This window comes from Impatiens glandulifera, unplaced genomic scaffold (genome assembly GCF_907164915.1).
Source record: "Impatiens glandulifera unplaced genomic scaffold, dImpGla2.1, whole genome shotgun sequence".
NCBI classification, from domain to species: Eukaryota; Viridiplantae; Streptophyta; class Magnoliopsida; order Ericales; family Balsaminaceae; genus Impatiens; species Impatiens glandulifera.
Genome location: NW_025918977.1, coordinates 1 through 16,027, shown reverse-complemented (window position 1 = coordinate 16,027; position 16,027 = coordinate 1). Strand labels below are relative to the sequence as shown.

At 31.1% G+C, this 16,027-nt stretch overlaps 3 protein-coding genes, 1 long non-coding RNA gene and 2 other non-coding genes across 7 annotated transcripts; 1 reads left to right on the top strand and 5 right to left on the bottom strand.

Moving 5' to 3' along the window:
• The first annotated feature begins 52 nt into the window (after nt 1-52).
• LOC124917254 lies at nt 53-505 on the top strand. The gene is made up of 2 exons (XR_007097098.1): nt 53-131; nt 225-505. It is a non-coding gene; the product is annotated as an uncharacterized LOC124917254 (long non-coding RNA).
• A 724-nt stretch (nt 506-1,229) lies between these two features.
• Nucleotides 1,230-4,343, bottom strand: LOC124917257 (sm-like protein LSM4). The gene is made up of 8 exons (XM_047457725.1): nt 4,161-4,343; nt 4,054-4,123; nt 3,900-3,941; nt 3,722-3,820; nt 3,569-3,646; nt 2,148-2,187; nt 1,566-1,754; nt 1,230-1,465 (listed from the first exon to the last, which is right to left on the bottom strand). The coding sequence occupies exons 2-8, from the start codon at nt 4,054-4,056 to the stop codon at nt 1,443-1,445; spliced, it is 474 nt and encodes a 157-aa protein (XP_047313681.1). The 5' UTR covers nt 4,057-4,123; nt 4,161-4,343; the 3' UTR covers nt 1,230-1,442.
• Nucleotides 2,635-2,747, bottom strand: LOC124917259. The gene has a single exon (XR_007097100.1). It is a non-coding gene; the product is annotated as a small nucleolar RNA snoR127 (small nucleolar RNA).
• LOC124917258 lies at nt 3,161-3,206 on the bottom strand. The gene has a single exon (XR_007097099.1). It is a non-coding gene; the product is annotated as a small nucleolar RNA snoR127 (small nucleolar RNA).
• A 4,811-nt stretch (nt 4,344-9,154) lies between the features above and the next one.
• LOC124917255 (heavy metal-associated isoprenylated plant protein 36-like) lies at nt 9,155-10,218 on the bottom strand. The gene is made up of 3 exons (XM_047457721.1): nt 10,153-10,218; nt 9,999-10,074; nt 9,155-9,918 (listed from the first exon to the last, which is right to left on the bottom strand). Exons 1-3 carry the CDS (start codon nt 10,216-10,218, stop codon nt 9,155-9,157), a joined length of 906 nt encoding a protein of 301 aa, XP_047313677.1.
• Nucleotides 9,999-15,302, bottom strand: LOC124917256 (pentatricopeptide repeat-containing protein At5g14770, mitochondrial-like). 2 transcript variants are annotated; one of them, XM_047457724.1, is made up of 5 exons: nt 14,897-15,302; nt 12,075-14,705; nt 11,429-11,544; nt 10,153-10,205; nt 9,999-10,074 (listed from the first exon to the last, which is right to left on the bottom strand). In XM_047457724.1, exon 2 carries the CDS (start codon nt 14,663-14,665, stop codon nt 12,176-12,178), a length of 2,490 nt encoding a protein of 829 aa, XP_047313680.1. In that variant the 5' UTR covers nt 14,666-14,705; nt 14,897-15,302; the 3' UTR covers nt 9,999-10,074; nt 10,153-10,205; nt 11,429-11,544; nt 12,075-12,175. The 2 variants fall into 2 exon arrangements, with proteins under 2 accessions (XP_047313680.1, XP_047313678.1); XM_047457722.1 differs by having other exon boundaries at nt 12,075-15,302.
• Between the last annotated feature and the right edge of the window lie 725 nt (nt 15,303-16,027).

Genomic DNA, 16,027 nt, shown 5'->3' with positions numbered 1-16,027 from the left:
TTAATACTACTGTTTTGCTTAGGCTTTGTGTTCATATAGAATTATGAAAGCTTTCTAATCACTGCAGAAGAAAAATCAACAAGGGAATTGGTGTGGACAACATGCATTATCTTAATGATGGTCTTTGGAAGGTAAGATTTTAAAGCTTTTCAGCTCATAAAAGAGTAAAGGAAAATAAGAATTTTATATAAATATGAACAATTTGTTGTTTAATGGTTATGTAGATGGAGCGAATGGATTGAGTTCGCTCAGTAACCGCGGATGGGTCGCTTCCCCTGGATTTATTTTGTTTTGTTTTTGTGGCTAAAGCATCCTTCAATTTAGTAGTTTGTAGGATAATTTATTAAAGCTTTGGCTGCATTAAAATGAGTTTATAATGAATTTTTTGTTTCTTCATACATAGATGGATGTGTTTCAACAACTTCAATTTTGTTCATGAGATAGATTATAAAGAATGTCAGGTTTTGGTGAAATACCATTTTGGTCATTAGAATTTGTTTTTTTACATGTTTTATTATCAATGATTTAAAAAACAGAGGTTAGGTAACATCAATCAAATTAGCTCTGCTTCTGAAGAGTTGATTACAAACTCATAATAAATCTCTAAATCTGTTAAAAGATTTGAGGAGTTTATAAATATTTTTTATTTTACTTTATATTATTTTACATTAAAAAGATAAACTATTTTTTAAAATTAAAAATTATTATTATTTAATCAAATAAATTAATTTTATAAATATAATTTCTTTTTTCATGTTATTTATTTATTATTATTTTTCAATTAATCTTATAATTAATATATAATACAAAATTTGATTAATGAATAAAATATTTAATTATATATATATATAAATAATAATATATAACTAATATTTTTCAAATAAAACTTTTACAATTTTAAATAAACTGTTGCTTCATATAATGATAATCAAACATCCCAATATTTAAAGACATTATTCAAACAAAAAAAAAGTTCATCTAACATGCCAACCTGAATCTTAACCACAACAAAATTAAATGTTCTTTCTTGATGATAGCTTGCTTTATGTAAGAAAAAATATCATCTAAAATGCTTACACCAATCTTGTTGACTACTAATTTGATGGTTTTTATAGATTGAATGAAAAGATGGAATTTTTGGTAATATGCCTAAACCTTGTATTGGTGTGGGATGAATTTGAACCCTAAATAACTAATGATTTTCTCAATGACAGGCCAAAACCAGAAGATGGTCAAAAAATCACAACATATACATATATATATAAAATCAAAAGAAATCCATGAAACATGAGAAATGAAATGAAATGAACAGCAACACTTTGTTCAAAAGTAGTTTGTCTAAAGAGAACACATCCACCCAGTCTTGATAGAGTTAAATCAAGAATAGAACCAAAATGCCTCTTAAAATCGGCAAATCTGTTGTTCAATCCTCTCGGTCTTCATTAACCGCGCCCACGTCCACCACCTACCACAAATCCATCTCAAATCAAATTTCTATATTGCACAAGAAACCCATTTTATAGCTGCTAAATTTCTATAAAAAAAAAAGGATTTTACTAAAATACCTCTGCCACCAACACCACCACCAGGCTTGCTGCCGCCAGGACCTCCCCTGCCACGGCCACCACCTCGGCCACCATCATCCATGCCACGCCCACCACCTCTGCCGCCAGGTCCTCCCCTACCACCACCACCAACAACACTATCCTCCCTACCTCTTCCCCTTCCACGTCCAACACCAGGTGGTTTTCTATCTGAAATAAAAAAAAAGTTCACACAATTATAAAAGTACTCATATATAATTGTATCTAGCCAAATTATACTTATATATTAACCATTACAAAATAGGATCAATAATAGCATGGCCATTCATTTGTTTTCAATTTTGGCAAAAATGGAGCAATTCTCTTTAATCACAACAGTTATAAATAGTACAAAAGGTACAAATGTGTATAGATTCAAGATTTCCACATGATACACATAAGCCAGATCAAAACCCCGTTTTTAATTGGACACTTTTCAGTAAAATGAATTTTAACAAGAATGTGTGTATCTTTAAGAGTTATTGTATCAGTATATAGAAATATATTTCACTCATTTGGACAAAAGCACCATAGAAGTCAATAGAATTTGATGGCATATTATACCTGATCGACTTTTAGTTTCTTCTTGAACTTTGTCAATCACCTGAAAAAACAAATAAAGAGATACATAGATTACTTTCAGAAGCAAGCACATAAAGTCGGAAATACAATAAAAGTCCAGAGGGTTTTGACACCAAAAGACATATAGGTCTTCTAATATATAAACCGAAGCAACTGGGAAAATTTCAGTTTACTTCCCAAAAGAAACACAAAAACAATATCCAAATATGTGCCAGCAAACATAGAAGCAATTGAATAGATATGTTAGCAAAATAGGAGCGGTAAGAGACATATTTCACTTGTAAATTCGGATCACATGAAATTTTGTGATAAATCTCAGATGAATGGATATCTCACATATTTGAACACAAGTTATCAAATCGTGTTGAGAATAAAATAAAGAAGCCAACAGCCTGGTCAGCAAAAACCCTCTCGTTTGATTCATCAGTGCAATGTGCTTCTCCAAAATAAATTATCCATTCAAAGTTTGACTAGCTACATAGAAGCAATCAGATCATGCCTCCAAATGTAGCAATAACTTAAACAGGGTACTTCATTTTGCGAGCACATCATGTCTGATTTGGCTAAATTACATCATTCCAGGGAGATGATAGAGACTTACATGATGAACGTTTGTGATGCAATACAGGAATCTTGATATATTATTATAAATAAAAACCATGTTAAATTGATAAATAAAAACTAATTGTGGTGAGTAAATCGAAAATTAAAATGAGGGTCTTCATCACAACTTTATTTGTACAAACTTCAGCATTTTAAAAAAATAATAATAATTTTAATAGGTTTTGATAGGTAAGTGTCTTCTAACAGATCATATATATACTAAGATGAATTATTGTTTCACATATTTGAGCCTGGTCAGCAAGAAACCCTCTCGATTTGATTCATCAATGCAATGCGCTTCACCAAAAAGAATACCCCTTTAAAGTTTGATTAGCAACATAGAAGCAATCAGATTATGCCTCCAAATGTAGCAACACCTAAAACAGGATACTTCTGGGAGCACATCATGTCTGATTTGGCTAAATTACATCATTCCAGGGAGAACAAGAAATCTAGAGTTAAAATAACTCTCTAATAGTTTTTTTTGTGACCCGGGTTTATTCCCGGGAGTGGCTAGCAAGACCCCCTCTACTCTGGTGGGTTAACTCGGTTTAAAGCAACAGATCAATTCAGAAAAAGAAAAAAAAGAGAAAAAAAAGAGTAAAGTAAGCATGTTGAAACTCAGCCATTATAGCTTAACAAGTTAGTTGATCAGTTGAGGATAAAACCAGCAACAAAATAGTAATACAAAAAACTAGCCCCTTCAATGTAAAACATAATACCAGCATGAATTGGTTAAAAACTTGCAACCAATGAAAAACAGCAACAAATCGGAAAAAGAGATAAACATAACCAAGTACCTCATCTGGAACTCGAAGATATTTTATTGTATTCCCTCGAATATAGCATTCTGGCATTCTCCAAAACTTATCTCCATCCTAGGAAAATCAAAAAAATTAGTTTCACTACATCACATCCATTAAACAACACTGATGGAATGGATCAATCAATACCTTAGATGTACAAATAACTTCACGAAGATGAATATTCATCCAAGTATCACAGTTCACCAAATGCCCATTGTAAGTTTCCCCATTCTTCAGCTCAACCAACTATAATCAAAACAAAATCTAAACCATCAGAAACCCTAAATCCCATTCAGAAACATAAACAAGACAAACTAACTCTCACCATAGGATGTCCCTGAGCAGTCTTTAGTAGAGAAAGAGGAAGCTGAAAGAAGAAATAACAGAATAAGTATAAGATATCAAATGGGTTTTCACATAACAAAAGAATAAAGACTATATAACCCTAAACACAAGCTTTAATGTAATCTGTAACTCACCATCTTGTAAATACCCAACTAGTAGAATAGCAAGAATCAAGTATATGACCGATCTACTGGATGTGTAAACAGGATCTCTATTAGTTTTTCTTTTGACCTAGTGAAACCCTAAAAAAACGCGGAGTACAAACCGTCAACGCGAAGGATCGCGATCAACCGTGAGCGCGATGAAGAATGGTTTTGCGCAGAAAAGAAGCGAGCTTTTGCAGGAGAATGCGGCGCTCCGCTTGGCTCGATCGAAGAAGGTAAAACCCTTGGTTTTCAGGTTATTATAGGAAGAGGAGATGGTGTATAATAACCAGATACAACTTGAAAACACTTTTTTGGGGGTTAAATAGAGATCTTAATATTTTATTATTGTATTTTAAATTTTTAATCACTCTTTTTTTTTTATTAAAATTATTACTTAACATTTTATCTTTTAAATGTTTTAAAATATTGAATATTAAAAATATTTTTTATTAAAAAAAATAATAGTATGATTAAGGATTTTTCGTGTTATTTAAATAATTTAAGTTAATTAAATATTATTTAATTCACTTTTTTATCTATCACTTTTATTAGTTTAATTTATTAATTAAAATATTAATATAATTTTTATTTTATTATTATATATTAATAATTTTTAAATATTTTACTTAAATAAAATAAAATATAAAATAAAATCCTCAAAATTATGATGATTATTATTTATTAAATAGGTCAATTTATTTGAAAATTTTGAATCTGAAAAACCCTAAATTCTAGGACTAGTGGGAAAATTTTTAATTATTAAAAAAATGTTAAAGTTTGAGTTTCAGAATATAGAATATACCCAAATTGAAATATTAATTAGACAATTATATGAATATATATATATATTATCTATTTTTTACATTAAGATTTTGTAATTATATATTTGAATTAATTAATTAATTTTTATGTTTTTAATAGTAATAATGGGAATTAATAAATCGATAAATATATAAATTACATTTAATAAAAAAATATATATATAAGAGAAAATAAGAAGTTAAATATCAAAATTATTAATTATTTTTTAATTTAATTAATTATTATTTTCATATTATTAACCTTTTACAGTTAATAGTTAATTAATTTATTATGTGTTTTTAAAATTAGTAATAAGAAGAAGAATTAATAAATTAAATTAATAAATTAAATTAATAAAATATATAAATGTATATTTTTAAAACATATATATTAAATTATAAATATATATATATATTATAAATTATATATATATATTATTAAAATGTTATTTCTCTTTTTTTTTTTAAACAATCTTATTTTTCCTAAAAAAGTCTCATATATTTTTTTTATAAAATGTATTAAAAATTCAATTTCAATTAACACATAATATTATAATTTCTCTTTTATAATTGTTTTCTTTTATGAATTCTATTTATTTTGAATATTAGTGGTTTATAGTTTGAGTTGAATCTTTTTAATAATTAACTTCTTTTTTATAATTATTTATCTTAAATGAATAATTTTATAAAAGAAATTAAAGAAAAAAATTATTAAATAATAAAAAAATGAAAAGAAATTATTAAATTTTTTAGTGAATGTAAATTTAAAATTATAGAAAGAAATTGATACGAAGAAATAGTTAAAAATTGGATCAGTGGTCTATGTAGGGGCTCGGGTGGGTTGAAGTCCACCCCGGAAATAAAAAAATATATATATTTTTTACGGGTAGAAATATGAAATTACCTTTAATTTCTTAAAAAAAATTATGTTATTATTTTAAGCTTACTTTAATTTTTTTTTTAAGCTCACCCCAGTTCGAAATCCTGATGGATTTCCTTTCGGTTATGTATTATTAAAAAATAGGTATGCCTAATGTTATTGAGGCTGATATCACATTTTCTAGATTTTGAGATTAAATGAATTGATAACTTTCGATTTAAGCGGATTAAAGATAATTAAGATAAGATTCAATCGATTTTGACATTTATTCAAAATTGTGTTAACTTTTTAAATTAAAAAAAAAAACAAAATAAAAAAAAAACAAGTAAAATATATATTATTTAAAAGTATCTAGCTAGCAATTGTATGCATAATCTACTTATTGGAATTGGAAGCTAATATCCCATTTTCTAAAATTATTTTCCCTATATTTCACCAACATGAATAATTAAATATCCTAAAAAATCTAATGCATTTTAGTTAGAAAATATTTATAATAAATACTATTAATATTTACTAAAAATCTTTTACTATAATTTTTTTATAAAACACATAGCTTACATAGTTGGCTGATAAAGAACAAAAATGCTAATAGCTAACAAAAATTAAGTAACATTATTAAAAAATATATATATATATATATATGTTCGTCAAGAAACATAGTATAAATTGTAATGTTATAACTCAAAACAAGTAAAAAAAATAAAATTCAATATTTTAAATTCTAAACAAATTTATTAGTTATAATCAAAATATTTTAATTGTATCTTCTTTCATGTTGCAATCAAATATCTTAATTTTTTAAATAACAAATGCTTTATGTATTTGAAAGGTGCATAATGGAAAGCAATAACAATATATTACTAAGAACATTAATCCTAAAAAGATAAAAGACTCGTTAAAATTAAATTGCATAAATATTGAGGGTTATGTTAAAATTAATATTACTTTTTAGATAAATGTTTTTGGACAATAACGAATATCACGAATCTGACGTGGTCTGCCGGACTGTTATATTCTTTTTCTGGAAAATGGCCATATTCAGGAGGAGAAATGTTTTTTTTTTATTTGTTTCTATGGAAAAATGGCCATATTCAGGAGGAGAAATATTTTTTTTTTATTTGTTTCTATGGAAAAATGGTCATGTTTAACATAACCATGTTCGGGAGAATTTTGTTCTAAATATTTATATGCTCATGTGCAGGAGAAATATTTTTTTATTTTTATTTATCTCTCCTGCAAAAGTGGCATACCCAAATTATCTTAGTGAATTACATCATATTTATATTAATTGATAATTAATAAACTCTATAAATTTTGTTATTTTTAATCATTCAACTTAAATTGTTATAAATGCAATGTGAACTTTATTATCTTAAAAATCAATCTTTTACTCAAATTATCTTAGTGAATTACATCATATTTATATTAATTGATAATTAATAAATTTTACATTCACTTTACCTTTCATATATCTAAGATGTTTTACAAGTGAATTATAAAATTAACATTTACAAACTTCTTGTGCAGTTGAAGGATGTTCATCTCATCAACTTGAAGAGTCATAACTTCCACAATGTAATGGAAGATGTCATTTAGATGATAGTTCCTATGAATAAAACAAAAACAAAAAAAACCAGAAAAACCAGAATTATCAATAATTATTATCTTACAAAGTCCAAAGAATAAAATAAAAGCAAGGTCCAATACTTTAACTAACCTTATGGATCTGAGAAAATTTTAAAAGAATTCAACAATCAGCAAATCACATGATATAACCAAATGTAAGATAACCTGAAATATCAATAGTTCATTTTGCACTAAGATAATCCGAATTACACCATAATTATTATTTAATGATGAAAAGATAAAGTACATGTATATATAAACATGTGTGAAAGTTACTCCATTTATATCATTTAGAATGATATAAATGAAATAACTTTCATACAAGTTTATATATGTACATTTATCTATTCATCACTAAATGAAATTTTGATATATTTCGGATTATACTAAAGCAGAAAGTTCTTGTCTGAATGATTTAGATCTTCTTTACTCAATGCCTCCATTGATGTAGTAACAACCTTTAAAATTGATTTAGGTAGCGATTGTTCCACTTTTGATAAGTCGAAGCAATCTACAATGAACAAATCATATGAATGGAAACAATTGAGGATACACCATAGAGAAATAATAAATATCCTCATAAACTAGAATCAAGATTAATAGTTCGAATGTAAACTTAACGTGACAAATCATGGGAAATAACACATAATCTTACTTAAGTGACAAAAGATCACGGCGGCGTCTTCTGCTCCATTGCCTTGCGTCTATCACGAAATCACAACTTCTCATATTTACAAAGTTGTTGGATGCGGCGTCTCAGTATTTATAGGCCATTTATTTTAGGGTTTCGTTTATTTCTTTATTAAGAAATGGGTACATAATTGATATTAGATGATGTCGAGAATAAAACATTCTAGTAAATAACATTTTGGCCCATATGATATGGGCCATCTCATTTTTAAGGTCTAGTAGATCAAATTAGCCCACACTAAATTTGTGGGTGCATTTTCGATATAACTATATTATCCAAAAGTTTACAATTTCAATCCAACAATTGTCGCTCTATAGACATACTATGACACCAAACTACAAAATCTTAAAATCGACTATTTATTCGATAATTATTCTTTTTAGGTTGAAATTTCCTGTCGAGCTTGAACTTGGATGTGAAATTGAAAATATCAATCTACGCCTATCTTATCTAAGGCACATTTTTACATTGTCTCGTCATTCATTCAAGTGATTGGAAATTGTTATATATTATCATACAAATTTAAAAAAGAAAAACTTGGAATAAAATGAGAAGACCTTGTTACTCCTTTTTCACACTGGCCAACAAAAAGATAGCAATTAATCTATTCAATACCAAGTGGTTCATCTTATCTCCTCTTTTATAAAAGAAAAGGAAACATGAGAAAGAAATGCACAATGTATTAAAACAAAAAAATGGAATAAGAACAAGAATATATATACATTATATAAAGTGACAAGAATTTCATGAGGGCCTAAGGAATAGAAACCCATAATCATAAAGGAGCTTTCTAGATATAAGATTGATTCTCAAGGGGAAAAAGTATATATTATATGCTTCTTATCTTTTCTAGTGTTTTTCCAATAACATCCAATGAAAGTCAAATTGGCATAACCCAATGAATTCAGACATCAATCCAAAACCTATCTAATCAAATTTTCATTTGGATTGATTGTAGAAAAGCTACATTGGTGAACCACAATGAAACTCGAACATCCTGATCATAAATAAGGAAAAAAAGGGAAGTGATGATGCATAATCATTTGCAAATCAACCTTACTAGAAACTTGTTAAATGTGGAATGCCCAATTACATAATTGTGCACCCATTGGGATCTTCATCGCTTAATAACTCAAATGAATACAATGATGATTTCGAGGGCGTCTCTAGGTCGGATGCCAATGACTCTTCTGCCCCTGAATTTTCGTACGTGAAACCCTGATGCATATACATGTAAGATTGCGACGGTTGAGAGGCATAATGTGACGTCATCATTGTGATAGTGGGATGGGCTGTGCTACTAGCAACATACACTTGTGGTTGTGCATCAAAATAATTCATAGGCGGTAGGAATTGATGCCCTTGAAAATGTGGAGGGATCTGATTCATCTGAGGTGGGCCTAGGTTCAATGGCGGTGGCCCCGGGTTCGAAGGAGGTGGGCCCATTGAACCGGGTGGGGGCGCACCTAATAATTCTCCTTGTCCTCCGACCTTGTGACTCTTGCGTTTTTTCTTTTTCTTTTTTTTAGCTCCAGTGCCTTGTGGTGGCGGTTGGGTTGATCCATTCTCTGGGGGCTTCTTGGCTTCAAAACTTGGATCTTTAACTTCGAGAATATTATTATTAGCAGATTCTAGAACCGGGGGCTTTTCGTCTCGATCGGGTTCTTCGTCACTGCTTTCTGTTTCACTTTGTTTATCTGGGTTCTTTTCTTTCGGGGGTTTCTTCCCTTTTATCGGCCATAATTCAGCGTGTTTGCCTGCTTTCACTAACTTCTTGATCAAAGTGTCTGCATCTATGTTGCCTGTTACCACTACTTTTTGCTGCTTGGTGTCTACATCAACCTTATAGACACCTTTACAAAAAAGAAGTTCAATTGATAATAGCAGAAATGGAGATGTTTTAAGTATAAATATTTTTTTCCTCTGTTTGTACCTTCAATGCTGTTGAGTATTCTCTTGACCTTCCTTTTGCAGCCTTCACAGTGGATGGAGACTTTCAAGAACCATGTCTAGGTGAGAGATAGATAGAGAGGTTAAAAATATCACTGAGAAAAATAAAGAAATGCAAAGTTTAGAAGTTTAGTCACCTTGTATTGGAGGGGCTCCCCGATTGCTTCTACTACTTCTTCTGGACCTGGTGCTGTTATTGCCATATGAAAATTTCTTAGAGTTAACGGCAACAATCAAGAGAGAAGAAAAGACGTAAGAAGAGGCTCAAAGGAGCATCTTTAAGAAAGGATGATGTGAGGGAGCTCTTTTAAAGTTGCAAAACTGGGAAAAGAAATCTTTCTATTGGAAGATGATGGCCTACCAATATCATTGAGATTCTCTAGTAAAAGGGTTGGGTTACTTTCAGGATTTTATTTCTCAAGATAAAGGCCCAAAATACCAGATTCATGACTTATTGGACACAACCTAAATTTAATGCATAGCCAAATGGTTGTTTATCTCGTTTTGTTCGAGACGGAGGAGGTATAATATGACTTCATTTGTAAATTTAATTAGATGTAGTATAGGGGTAGTATGGTAATTAGTAGTATAGGGGGTAATATAGTAATTAGTAAAGTAAGTTAGTGGTTGTTAACTTATAAATTTTAAGATTAGGTATTATTTGGAGGAATGAATGGCATAGTATGAAACTGGATTGTCTCCTCTAAAGGCTTAGTCCACACTAGTCACATCTACAATTCTTCTATAAATCCTAGATCTCTAGGCTGGTATGTAAAAATAATCTGAAATATTTTTCTAATAAAATTTCAAATGGAATGATAAAGGAAAAAAAATGGGGGAAATGTACAATTGGCTATCGATTTTGGAAATATAATCAACTCAGTGAATAATCCAAGTAGATTTAGTCATTTTTTTTGTTTACATTAGTTTGAAAACAAAACTAAATAAACACATAGTGCTGGAAATTTAAGCATAAATTTACTTGATATTCAGTGCTTAGACCTTTGAGCAAGTCCTGCACTGAAGAGTAACACTAACATCTCAAAATACAAAATATTCAATACTATTAAGTTTTATCACATGTTCAGATTCTGATTTCACTAGTTAGAAGGATTTACAGTCTTTATTCCCCCCCCCCCCCCCCCCCCCCCCCCCCCCCCCCAAAAAAAAAAAAAAAAATGCTCAAGCTCAAAATTAGCCTGTTCTGATTTCGGAAAAAGTTTCACAAGCTGTTTTTGTTACAGAAGTTGGAGTTTGATGCATGCTTATTATTCTGCTTTCAAACAAGCTAATACAAATTAAACAAAATAATGTCACAGCCCCATTTTGCATTGATGTCTTCATGCTCAAACAAATCCAGAAGGATATTTTCTCAAAAAATATCCAGAAGAAGAGATAAAGGGGAAGAAGTACCTTGGGATGCAACTTTATCTGTTGACCCGTATAATTTGTCCCTTTGTGTATGGAAATAACAAATCTAGAAGATTGCCTACTACCATATAAAACCGACAAAGGTGGATGATCTTTAGCTGAAAGAAAACATGATTGCCTTAGGTGTGAATGAACAAATCTACTATAGTAAGCATGAAACTCTATATTAGATTAAGATTAAAAAAAACACAGAAAAAGAGAGGCCAATTCTTTAGTTCTGCTTCCAATGTATTGGCCGGCCCCATTTGAAAACACTTTTTTTTTGTATCTAGGTCAGGATTAAAAAACGTTTGGAAACTAAACTTAGTCAGACATATTCAAAAAGTACAATAATGTAACACCACCATCTGAAAACCCAAAAAGAGGAAAACTTTTTTTGACCGGGGTTTATTCCCTTGGGAAGCTAACACGACCCCCACAACCTAAAGAGAGGGATTTTAAAATAGCAACACATTGAGTTTTCTATGAACATTTTGTATTTCAACAAACAGAGGTGATGAAAAGGCACTAATTAAGGAGAGAAAAATCAAACCAGAAGAGAGCTTCTTAAGCATAGATACTGTCACTCAGTCAAAAATTTAACCAGGGTATAAATTACAAAAGATATATGGAAGTGATAAATGTTTACCTCTAATCTCATCCAATACCCAAAGGTAAAGAAGGGTGGTAATATGATTGAACACCCAATAACCGAGATTGTTTCTGTAAACAGTAGAAAAATTCCTTTAACTATTCTTTCCCTTTGTATAGTTTATCCAATAACCTCCTAACATCGACTTTTTTTCCAGGTTTAGCAAGTGCAGAACTAATACAATCAAGTGTAGTTTCACAAGGGACAAAGCCTTTCTCATGCATCTCCTTGATTAAGTTTTTTGCCTCAACTCTATACATTTTTCTCAATTTCTTCTCTAGCTCCACGTGTTTCGATAGCCTGCACCAACCGCTAATCAATATGTCATAAGTCGAAGAACTAATCAACACTCCTCTAGATTTCATCTCATTCATAAGCTCTCTAGCTTGTTTCATTTTTCCATCTGAAGCAAAATCATTGATTAAAGCATTATAAGTGCTAGTCCTGGGAAGAAAGCCTTTGCTTATCATTTCACAGTAGTACTTGATAGATTCCTTCTTGTTTCCTAGTTTCGCATGTCCAGAAATCAAAATATCATACGTGTTAGCAGTAGGCAGAAACCCTTTTCCCTTCATTTCATCAATCAGTTTCAAAACCTCATCCTCCATACCAGAATTCAGTAGGGAACCAAGAAGAGAGTTATAGGTAGTAATATTAGGAGAAATTCCTTTAACTAACATATGAGAATAAGTTGCGAAAGCCCTCTTTATATGAGCGCTTTTACAATATCCACGTATAAGGGCATTGTAGGTATTGGTATCAACCTCCATACCTTCTCTTATCATCTTATCTAACATTAAAGTGGCCTTTCTTGTCATTCCTAGTTTACATAAGATTGACATTAGATTATTGTAAGTCATCTGACTCTGTTTAAGTCCCATACCCACAAGCTGCTCGTGAATCGACACAATTGTGTCCGCCCTTACCCTCTGTTCTACAGAGACTGCATTAAGGACAAGCCTATGAGTGGTTGGAGTCGGTTGAAAGCCCATTTTTGACATTTCACTCAACAAATCCATTGCTTTTTTGACATTACCTCCTACACAGAGCCCGCCGATCATAGAGTTACAAGTAATCGAATTAGGAATTAGCCCGTCATTCTTCATTCCATCCCACAGATTGATAGCATCTTGCAGATTCCCTTCTCTACAATAAGCCCCGATCAAAGTGTTGTAAGTAGCCAAATCAGGAACCAAACCAGACTGTTTAATTCCATCGTAAAGAGTCTCGGTTCTATAGTTTCCCAGCTTTGATAAACCGTTTATAAGGACATTGTATGCAATAGTGTCGAGTCCTATATTTCTCGTAGACATTTCTTGAGCCATACTAAGTGCAGCTGACTCATTTCCTGCTTTGAAGAATACATCCATCATCGAAGTGTAGTTAGCACAATCGGGTGTTAATCCTTTCGATACTAAATCCCTGAACAATTCCTCAGCCTGTTCAAACTTCCCTTCTCGTTTTAAACAATTGATAAAAGAATCGAGAACAAAATGATTCTCATCTACCCCTTTTGACTTCATCTCTTCGTATAAGCTAAAGGCAACATCACGTTTTCCCAACTTGAAACAGCCGTCAATCAACGAAGCATAAGTGTAAGTATTTGGGAGGATATTTAGGGATGATGTCATCTTCGTAAGGATATTAACTGCAGAATCGAGCATTCCTTTCTTGATATGACCATTTATCACAGAGGAATATGTAATAACATCTGGATAAACATTATTTGCCTCCATTTCGTTCAGTAAGCTGTCTACACGTTTCATTTCTCCTAATTTACTGAAACCATCAATCATAACAGAATAAGTAATACAATCTGGAATCAAACTGAATTTCCAAAGAGTCTTGTACATTTCCTCAGCTTCTGCAGGTTTTCCTGCCTTAAACAACCCATCCATCAAAATGGTGCAAATGACAACATCAAATGCATATCCTCGAACTACCATTTGTGCTTGAAGTGATAAAGCACTCATTAGATCCCTTTTTTTGAAGGAGAAATCAATGAGTGTAGAGAAGGAAACATGATTAGGATCCACGGCCATTTTCCTCATCTCATCTAAAAGCAGTTTGGCTTCCTCTAACCTCCTGTTCTTGCAGAAAGCATTGATCATTGAGCTATAAGTTACAACATCAGGTACAAGACCACCCACCAATATTTCCTCATAGATAGACAGCGCTTGCTCAAGCCCCATCCACTTGCAGTACCCATTAATAAGCGATGTATACATGAACAAATTCTGGGTTGAATTTGATCCTTTTACATCCACTGATTCATTTATGAAGTAACTGGCACGGTTAAAATCTCCTGTTTTGCATAACCTATCAATTATAGTATTGTAAGTGACAATGTCCGGTAGCAGCCCCTCTTTTGGCATACTCTCTATCAAGTCCTCAGCAGTATTAACCTCACCAGTTTTGCAGTACCCATCAATCAATGTATTTAAAGTCACTGTATCAGGATAAGGCTCTGCTAAATCTACAATACTAATCATAAACAAGTGGGCATATTCTAACTGCCCGATGTCGCAAAAACCTTTAATCAAAATGTTGCAAGTGTAAGAATCAAGAGGAACACCTTTCTTGACCATATCCGAAACCAATCCAAGAGCCTGATGGACAAGTCCCAGTCTGCAAAACCCCCAAATGATTGTATTGTAAGTAACAGTATCAATTTCGGGGTGATGGGTTGTGTTTATCCTGAGCAAATCAAGTGCCAAGTTCAAGTTCCCAACTTTGCACAAAGAATGAATCGCTATATTGCGTGTAGCTACATTTGGCACAAACCCACATGAAAGCATATCGCAATACACGAGCCATACCTGAGAGACCAAACCAGCGGAATTGAAATCGCGGAGCAAGCAGTTCCAGTAGTATAAGTCAGGCGGAACGAAGTTGAAAATGAACCTCATTGCAGAGAATGCCTCACAAGCTCTTGAGAGTCTATTGCAGGTCAAGAACAGTTGAATGAGAGTGGAGAAAAGGAAAGCGTGAGACCTACAGTTCTTCCTGTCATTTGTTGGAGAATAATTGGAGAAACCCATATTCGAGGATGATGGGAGAATGATAGGATGAAGTGAAATCAGTGACCGTTGAGTGAGACGGCGAACGGAGAACAAGGAGCTCCATCGCGAGCGTATTATATAATGCTTCATCGGCGGCTGTGTGAGTGATTCCGGCGACCGGCGGCGGTCGCCTTATTCCACGGTAGAGAAGGGCTAATTATACCAGTAGTCTCCCAAAATCCCCACCGACCGCCGACGGCACTTATATATAATGTTTTTTCTTTTCTTAAAATATTAACATTTTATATATATATATATATATATATATAATATTTATTCATGTTTAGATAATTTGTTTTTAATATTTAATAAAAAAATAATTAAATTGTCAAATTACCCTTCTTACTGGGCAATTAGAGTTTGATTTTTATTTTTAAATATTACATAACTCTTTACGGTTAAAATTATACAAAAATAAGATTTTATTTTAATTATTTTGAAGATAGGATAAATCATTAATTTAATTTTACGAATTAAGGGTAGTTAAATTAGTTACATGAATTACGGTAATTAAAACTCTCTATTGTTTTGACTAATTAAATTAGTGACATGAATTTTGCTAGTTAAAATAGTGTAGAGCTGACAATACAAATTTAAATTTTGTGCTCCAAAATTAAAATAAATATAATAGTTGTACATTTTATAAAAAAACATATTAAATACATAAATTAAATATATAACTAGATTTCAAAAATGAGAAAATACATGTGATCATATTAATATGTTTTTTACAATATAATTAGAGTTAATAATATAAATGAGCTACAATAAAAAAAAGGATAAAAAATTAGCTTAATGTTAATATTAAGGATAAAAAAGTGCTATAAAAATTAATAAAGCGGGGTTTATGAATTATATAAAGAGAAAAAAATTAATATATTATATATA

Excerpts from the sequence above, each read along its gene's own strand:
- LOC124917255 (XM_047457721.1), bottom strand. The coding sequence starts at position 10,218 with ATGGCAATAACAGCACCAGGTCCAGAAGAAGTAGTAGAAGCAATCGGG. Across the intron at positions 10,075-10,152 it reads GGGAGCCCCTCCAATACAAG|ACATGGTTCTTGAAAGTCTC; the intron begins GTGACTAAACTT and ends TCTCTCACCTAG. Across the intron at positions 9,919-9,998 it reads AATACTCAACAGCATTGAAG|GTGTCTATAAGGTTGATGTA; the intron begins GTACAAACAGAG and ends TTTTTTGTAAAG.
- LOC124917257 (XM_047457725.1), bottom strand. Across the intron at positions 1,755-2,147 it reads AGAAACTAAAAGTCGATCAG|ATAGAAAACCACCTGGTGTT; the intron begins GTATAATATGCC and ends TTTTTATTTCAG. Across the intron at positions 1,466-1,565 it reads TGGTGGTGTTGGTGGCAGAG|GTGGTGGACGTGGGCGCGGT; the intron begins GTATTTTAGTAA and ends GATTTGTGGTAG.
- LOC124917256 (XM_047457722.1), bottom strand. The coding sequence starts at position 15,229 with ATGAAGCATTATATAATACGCTCGCGATGGAGCTCCTTGTTCTCCGTT.